The following is an 8,207-nucleotide window of genomic DNA, read 5'->3' as shown; positions in this document are numbered from 1 at the left end:
AATATGTCTGATCTATAACAAATACCAGATAATCTCACAGAAAAAGAAGGTGAGGAAAAAAAAAAGCACGGAAGTGAGTCTTTTCTCGGTGATGGTGAGAAGCACTACAAACCGGAGAGGTAAACGAAATATATAAATGGTTATGATTCAAAGTCAAGAATGAGAGAGAGTGCAAAAAACACCTAAAAAAAGTAATGTTCAAAAATGAGAAAAATTAAAATACAATTTTGACGCCGTTAATTTTAGAATAAACAAATGCCTAAAGACAAAGTTAATGAAATTCAATATGTTTTACATCAGAAACTCAATTCACCACTAATAAATAGTATTATACATACAACAACACATTATTAAAAAGATAAACACATAATATATTAACTTATTACCTACTACCACATAACATAATAAAACATCAAATAATGTTTTTCACAAATAAATACGGACCACATAATCACATTATCAGAAAATCACATTTAAGAACAGTAAAACTATATTCCGCTAAGCGCGTAAACCCAAGACCACAAAACTTTTTTGATATGTTTTTTGAGTTAGTAATGAAGCAAAAAGAGTTTGCTCGGTATGCAGAGAAACTTATATTAATCCTCGAAACCTGTAGAAATTTGTTTACATGGTCACTCCTTCTTGCCTTCAGGTTTAGCTTCAGCTTCTATTGGTTCCTCCTCCGTGTTCACCGCCTTCTCCTCCTTCACCGTATCTTTGGTCACCGGAGTCATTAGAGAATCGAATTTGTCTGATTTCCCCAATACAATCTCAATCTGAACATCAGTTCAAAAAAAATTCTCAATCTGTACATGACACAAATGCAATATAATAAAATCGAAAATACTTTAATAATAAGATCTTAGTTAAAGCTATTTTAAGAGAGAAATAAATGACTGGCCTTGGCCTTCTGAACTACTCTCCCTTTGTTCTCGTCCTTCATTCCCACTGTTGATGTCAGAACTTCTGTTTGTTTGTTTCACACAAATGAAATTTTCAGCAAAAAAATAAAATAAAATAAGGAAGAGATAAAGTTAACGAAGAAACGACGTTATACTTACTCTTCTCTGTTGCAAGTCCATTGTTCTTCAAAATTTCTGAGATAGTTACCACTGTTGTGATCGCTGCATATACACAATTAAGCGTTATATATATGAAACGTAGTATTTAAAGCACACACGGAGAAAAACAAAGTGAGATAAAAATAAAAATAAAGAAAATCGAAAATGGTTGTAACTTGTAAGCAACCTACCCATTCCAAGTGCAGAAAGCTCGACCTCGTTGTACTGTTGAATGTACCTCTGCATAGATACACACGAAAATAATGAAATCCTAATCAATTTACAGTCACTAGATTTTTTTTTTTTTCTTTTTTTGAATGAATGTTAAATTTATTCACAAAAAAAAACCTTTTTACAACTAGTGCATACTGTTTACTTTAAGACTTTAAACTCCAAAAACATCTTAAACATTTGTAATTCTAGTTGAAAATCAAAATTGCATCATCTCTTCCATTCCTTTGACTCCCTTCCTTCTCAAGACACTGATTTTGTTTCTGATCCATTTGTCTATCATTCTCTGCACCACAGATAGTGGAAGTAACTTATCCCTATGCCTCACTTTGTTGCGTTCCCTCCACACTACATAAAGAACTAACTGAAAAGCATAATGTATGCAAAACAGCCACTTCTTCTCCTTATTTCTGTCTATTATAAGCTCCATAATCTCGGACCAGACGTTAGTATAACAACTCCCCATAATACCTTTGACCGCCTTTTCCCACATTTGAGCAGAGTAACAACACTCAAAAAACAGATGATCTCTCGATTCAGTGCCCAAGTTACAAAGCACACAAGTGGTGACAGTACCTTGGCTCCATTTAGCAATCCTATCCAGCGTCGATAATCTGTCCCGAGCTGCTAACCATGTCATAAAAGCGTATTTAGGCGTGGCCTGCTTCATCCATATTCCTCGAGACCAGTCACAGTAAACTTTGCTCACTCTCAACAACAACCAAGTTTCTTGAGTAGAGAATGTCTTCCTATACCCCGACTTCCTTCTCCATAAACTCACATCCTCCTCTTCAGACCTCAAGTTACTCACTATGACACTCAGCTCTGCTTCAATATCTTTTAGAATGCTCATACGATGTCTCTTTCTCCTCCTTGTATTAAGAACCGCTTCTTCTACCGTCGCATACTTAGCAACCCCCATATCAATAATTCCTCTATCCCCCAACACTTCAGACAATACGCCCTTCTCTGACCAATTGTCAAACCAGAATGAAGTTTGCCTCCCATTCCCCAGCTCTCTCTTGTAGAAAGTCTTTGCAATACTCCTCAGTTTTAACATCTTGCGCCACATCCAAGATCCAATTTGGCCATTTAACTTTACTTCCCAAAAACACTTCCCTTTGAGAAGATTCACCTGAATCCATTTACCCCATAAAGAGTCTTCAGATAGCATTTTCCAGATCAACTTAAGCCCATACACCATATTAACTTCCCTCAAGTTTCTAATTCCCAATCCGCCTTCACCCTTTGTACTACAAATTTCCTCCCATGCCACTTTGGAGTTTGTTGATTTAAGAACCGGTCCAGTCCATAAAAACGCCGAACATATCTGTTCCACCTCCTTAATACAACCTCTTGGGAGTCTGAACACAGTAATCCAAAAGTTGATAATACTAGTAATCACGGCTTTGATTAATTGCAACCTACCCGCATATGATAAGAACCGGCATGTCCAAGAACTGATCTTGCCTCTGATCTGCTCCAAAAGGGGTAGATAATCTTGTTTTCTCATCACTTGTGTCATAAGTGGTAGTCCCAAGTAACGTACGGGGAGTTCCCCAGAAGCAAATTTAAAATTCGTTAGGATTTCTCTCTTCTCTACTTCTGCTACCCCGACCATATAGATGGTTGATTTCTCCACACTTATGCTCAGTCCTGACCAACCTTCAAAATCATCAAAAACAGAGAGGGCTCCCTGAACAGACTCCTTAGATCCTTCTACAAACACCATGAGGTCATCAGCAAAACAGAGATGCGTGAGTGATAACTTTTGGCAACCCGGGTGCAATTTAAACTTCTTCGCTGCTGCTGCTTCATTAATCTTCCATGAAAGCACATTCATACACAACACAAATATATACGGTGATAGTGAACACCCTTGACGAAGGCCTCTGGAACTTTGAAAGTAACCAGCTAGATCACCGTTTACTTGTACTGAAAAAGATGGTGTAGTGATACACAGTTTTATCCAATGGATGAAACTCTCCGGAAAGCCTAACGCACTTAAGCATTTCAAGACAAAGCACCATTGCACCGAATCAAAAGCTTTTGAAATATCGACTTTCATCAAGCATCTTGGAGCTATCTCCTCTTTGTGGTAGTCCTTTACAAGCTCAGAAGCAAGAAGAACATTCTCCATAAGCAGCCTCCCTTGTACAAATGCTGATTGATTCTCCAAAATAATTCTTGGTAGTAGCTTCTTCAACCGGTTGGCCAGGACTTTTGAGACTACCTTATACAATACGTTGCAGCACGCTTTTGGCCGGTAGTCTTTCATCTCAAGCGAGTCAAGCTTCTTAGGTATCAATGCCAGGATCGTGGAGTTTACTCCTTTAGGCAGGAAACCAAATCTGAAAACTGACTGTACCGCAATGGTAAAGTCATGGCCAAGCACTTGCCAAGTAGTTTTAAAAAACTCCGCAGGAAACCCATCTGGACCCGGTGACTTATTACTCGGCATCGCAAAAAGGACCTTACGGATTTCTTCATCAGTAACTTCAGCTTCTAACATACCACAGTCCTCCGTCGAACAACGAAATTTTAGCAGATTCTGCAACTCCTCATCACTAACCCCATGATAACTCTCTGGATTTCTATTAAGAAACTCAGAGAAAAAACGTTCTGCCTCCTGCTTTATTTCCTCATGAGATTTTACTACATTCCCATTCCCACATCTGATTTCCCTAATCGTATTTTGAGCCTTCCTTGTTGTTATAGCCCTCTAGAAGGTTTTATTATTTTGGTCACCAATGTCCAGCCAGTGCAATTTAGCTCTCTGTTTCAGATGTTCTTCCTCCAAGCTAGCGACATGGAGCCACCTCCCATAAGCATCAGCTTCATCTTTTATAGCAACATCACTCGGATTGCTCAGCGTAACTTTCTGCTTTCCACACAAAACCTCATAAGCCTCTTTAGTTCTAACTGTCAAATTGCCCAACTCCCTCCTACCCATCTCTCGTAACAATGGTTTCAAATTTTTAAGCTTTTTTGAGAACCTAAACATCGCTGAGGTGGAGTGAAACAGCCTTTGTGTAGAATCCCAATACTCTTTCACCAGAGGAAGAAAAGCCGGCATACTACCCATCGAGCTGACATACTTGAATGGTTTTTTTATCTTTTCTGTTGGTGGGGTTAACTGAACCTTACACCTCAAGTGATCAGAGCAACCACCAGGTTCAAACACCGAGTACGCATTACTAAACCTCAACACTGCTTCTTCATTTAACAAAACTCTATCCAATTTTTTACATATTACTCCTTCCTCCCTCTTATTACACCATGTATACTTAGGACCTTGAAACGCCATATCCATGAGATGACATCTAAGTACCAGTTCCTGGAAGTCCCTCATACCACTTGAGATCCTCCCCGTATATGCGAATCTCGAATTCTCTTCCCCCTCCAAAATCTCATTGAAATCACCCATTATCATCCACACCATGTTTTTAAAACTAGGAGAGCCGTGATGATGAGCCAGGTCTTCCCACAATACCTTCCTTTCCTCCATTTGATTACTGGCATAGACACACGTACAGTAAAAAGCTTCTACCCCTTGCATCTCCACCCTTACCGTAATTAACTGGTCTGATTTGTAAACAGGAGTTATACATACTGAATCTCTCCAAACAAACCAAATTCTTCCACCTTGACTCTCTTCATAGTTCGTGATCGAAGACCACTCTCTGAAGACTGTATTTAGAATCCTTCCAGATTTTTTTTTCTTTCACTCTAGTTTCCAAGACACATCCAAACTTCATCTCCCTATTATTTATCCACTCTCTAATCACGGAATGCTTCAACTCTTTATTCAATCCGCGCACATTCCAGAAAAAACTCGCCGTGGATCAGAGATTACGTCGAGAAGACCGCTTGCCCTTTGGATTGACATCCTGAGCTTTACCCTTCTGAACTCTTTTCCCACCCTTTTGCATTACTGCTTTCTTATACTCTTATCCTTTCTTTCCATTAAAACATCCTCCATCAGATCCCCCTCTCTTATGTCCTCCACAATATCATCCTCATTGCTCTGTTTCATCTCTCCATTCTGATCATCATCCTTTATTTCACCCTCCTCTTCTTCATCCAAACTCAACACCGAGAATTTGGAAGCTGATATTTGGATATCATGTTCCTCACTTCTTGGAGTTTTATTTTGCGTCCTGCCTACTTTGTCTGGAGAGACTAATGACCAGGCCTTTTCCTTCACTACTCCTCCCGTAACTTCTTTAGCATCAGATAAATCATTATTTATCTTGGCTATTGGTGTCTCTTGCATAGCCCTGACTTTATCTTTTTGAGTTGCTGAAATACTACCCTTCACCTCGTCACTCCTCCCTTGTTTCCTCTCTCTCTTTTTCATCACGCAAACCTGATCTGTGTGACCCCATTTCTCACATAGATTGCACCTAGAAGGCAGCCAAGGATAATAGAATTCAGCAGTGAACTCCTTTCCATCTATTGCAAAATCAATCTCCTTTGGTAAGGTCTTCGATACATCTACATTAACAAAAACTTTTGCCTCTTCAAAGTTTGAGCAGGCAAGCGTCTCTGGATGCAAATGCACTGGAAATCCCACCGTGCTCGTCATGAAACTTAAACCTTCCCAAGAAAACATGTTCAGTGGGACCTTCCTCAAATGAACCCACATTGGAATAACCTCCTCTTCCTGATTCTCTTCATCTGTCTTTGGAGTCCATTTCTTCACAATCATGGGAACTCCCGCTATATTCCACATCCCTCTTTTAATAACCTTCTCACGGACCTTCTGACTCTTGATCTTAAATCGCATCGTCATCGCATTTACATCATACACCTCCACCTTTGATGTTGAATCCCCATAGCTCCAAATTTTGTTCACAACCATATGAACCTTAGCGATGTGCGGCGCAATGTCCAAAAACTTCCCAACAACAAAGTCCTCCCACAATGGAGTAGCATCAGAGAGAATATTATTTGGAATCACCACCTTATGCTTACCCTCAACAGAAGTAACCTCAACATCATATTTTCTCAAGCTTTTCTTATCTTGTACTGCCTCAATCCATTTTGGAATTTCCTTCGTCACCTCACCCATCGATCGCTTTATCTCTCCTTGATCTTCATCACAAACTTCTCGATTCTCCCTATTGCTCCCCAACAAACCCGGAGAGAACGGCGGCGACACCATACCCATGAGAAACCCTCGACGAAAAATCGCACTCAAAATCGCTTAAAATATCTCCTCAGCAAAACGCAGCGTTGTTAAATCCTATTTATTCTTCTTTGAAACTGTAAAATGCTTGACCACCAAGAAACCTTTGTTATGATAAAATGTAACGATTGTTCTTTTTTTTGGCACTTACCTTGGCGAGATTAACGTAGAAGAACAATGGTTTCTTAGTGTTAGAAACTTGAATCCTGTTCTTCTTATGAGTTTCCACAGCGGTTGTTGTTGCTGAGACAATGAGGTTGGTCGCCGGAGATGGCGCCGGTGCATGAACCGGAGTTGCTACTTCCATCGCCATTATAAGTCTTTCGCTCTTCTCTTTTTTGGGAAATTTAGAAAATAGTTAAAGTGGCGTGTAAACCATTATAAACAGCGCTTCGAGGTGATTGTAAGTGACGCGTGTTCGTCGCCGGGTTGTACGTTGACCGAGCAAGAGAGAAAAACGGATCATCTGGCTTCCAAGTATATGCTTATTTGCATTTCTCACGATCTACTTTGTGTGACTCCGTATTAATTTCTTAAAAAAAACGTAGAAATAAATAAATAAATACTAAGCTTACTTAAGAACATTAATAAAGATAAGTTCTTCTTTGAAACTGTAAAATGCTACGGAACGGAAATCGAAATTTCGATCTAAAAGTGTTAAATGTCATTAGTAATTTCATAATAGGCCTATTAGGTTTTGATTGGTCAGAGGAACGGAACAATCTAGGGCTTGGGAAAATTTGACAATTTGTTAATGAGCCCAGATTGAGAGGATTCTATATTGCTCTCTTCTTCTTCACATAATTACTGGCCCATGCACGCACATTGTCACATTTGATAGAAAATAAATCGAATGAAACACTTTTTTTTATAAATTCTACGGCTATCCAATCAGCTCGTACTTAATGTTACAAAATGGACGGTATACAGCACTGTGATATGAATTCAGTTCTTTTAACAAAAGAGAGGAGAAAAAAAATCAATTGAAATATGTAATCACATGGTTGGTCCAACTGGAATATACACGACACATGTTCACATGTACTCCCTCCGTTCCTTAATGATAGACATTTTAGAAAAAAAACTTGTTTCTGAAAGATGTATTTTTTGTGTTTTCTATGATAAAATTGTAAACTTCAAGAAAATTAATTGATTTTTTTGAATTACTATTTGTTAAAAGTTATTTGAAAATTGAAAATTGCAGAAAACAATATATTTATTATGGTTGTTTAATATGTTTTCTTAATACGTGTGAAAATACTAAAAAGTCTATCATTTAGGAACGGAGGGAGTATTAACTAATAACGAGGTTATGCATGGAGAACTTTTTTTAGTCCATCAAATTAAAACTCAAAATATGAAGGTAAAACCTCTCATATCAGGTTAGAATAAAACCTCTCATATCAACCACAATTCAAGGTAAAACAAAATGTAAAAAATTTCATAACAAATGGTTCCCGAAAGATTTAAAAGGTTGAGACAAAGAGGACCCAGAGATAGATTTGAGATCAGAAAAGTTGGGTTCGGAGGGTGTTCTTCCCCGTGTCGGCGTTAACTAACCGTCGTCAGCATTGACTACGCGAATTTAAAAGTGCAACGATTCACGTGTTATCCGAGGATGTTTTATCTTACACGACAATATTTCTATTCAAACTTGTCGACACATGCATATAATATCTAGTGTATAACAAAGAGTTTGTACTTTAGTTTTAGTCGCTGAAAAT

The 8,207-nt window shown here is 38.5% G+C and overlaps 1 protein-coding gene across 1 annotated transcript; it reads right to left on the bottom strand.

The window, feature by feature from the left end:
- Positions 1 to 347: 347 nt before the first annotated feature.
- On the bottom strand, positions 348 to 7,008 carry LOC106352240 (uncharacterized protein At2g34160). Its single transcript, XM_013791902.3, has 5 exons — positions 6,635 to 7,008; positions 1,253 to 1,301; positions 1,062 to 1,124; positions 902 to 966; positions 348 to 776 (listed from the first exon to the last, which is right to left on the bottom strand). Exons 1-5 carry the CDS (start codon positions 6,794 to 6,796, stop codon positions 633 to 635), a joined length of 483 nt encoding a protein of 160 aa, XP_013647356.1. The 5' UTR covers positions 6,797 to 7,008; the 3' UTR covers positions 348 to 632.
- Positions 7,009 to 8,207: the final 1,199 nt, after the last annotated feature.

The sequence above is a fragment of the Brassica napus genome, chromosome C7 (assembly GCF_020379485.1).
Source record: "Brassica napus cultivar Da-Ae chromosome C7, Da-Ae, whole genome shotgun sequence".
Taxonomy (NCBI): Eukaryota; Viridiplantae; Streptophyta; class Magnoliopsida; order Brassicales; family Brassicaceae; genus Brassica; species Brassica napus.
Note: the sequence above shows the minus strand (reverse complement) of the source record. Positions and strands in the feature narration are given on the sequence as shown.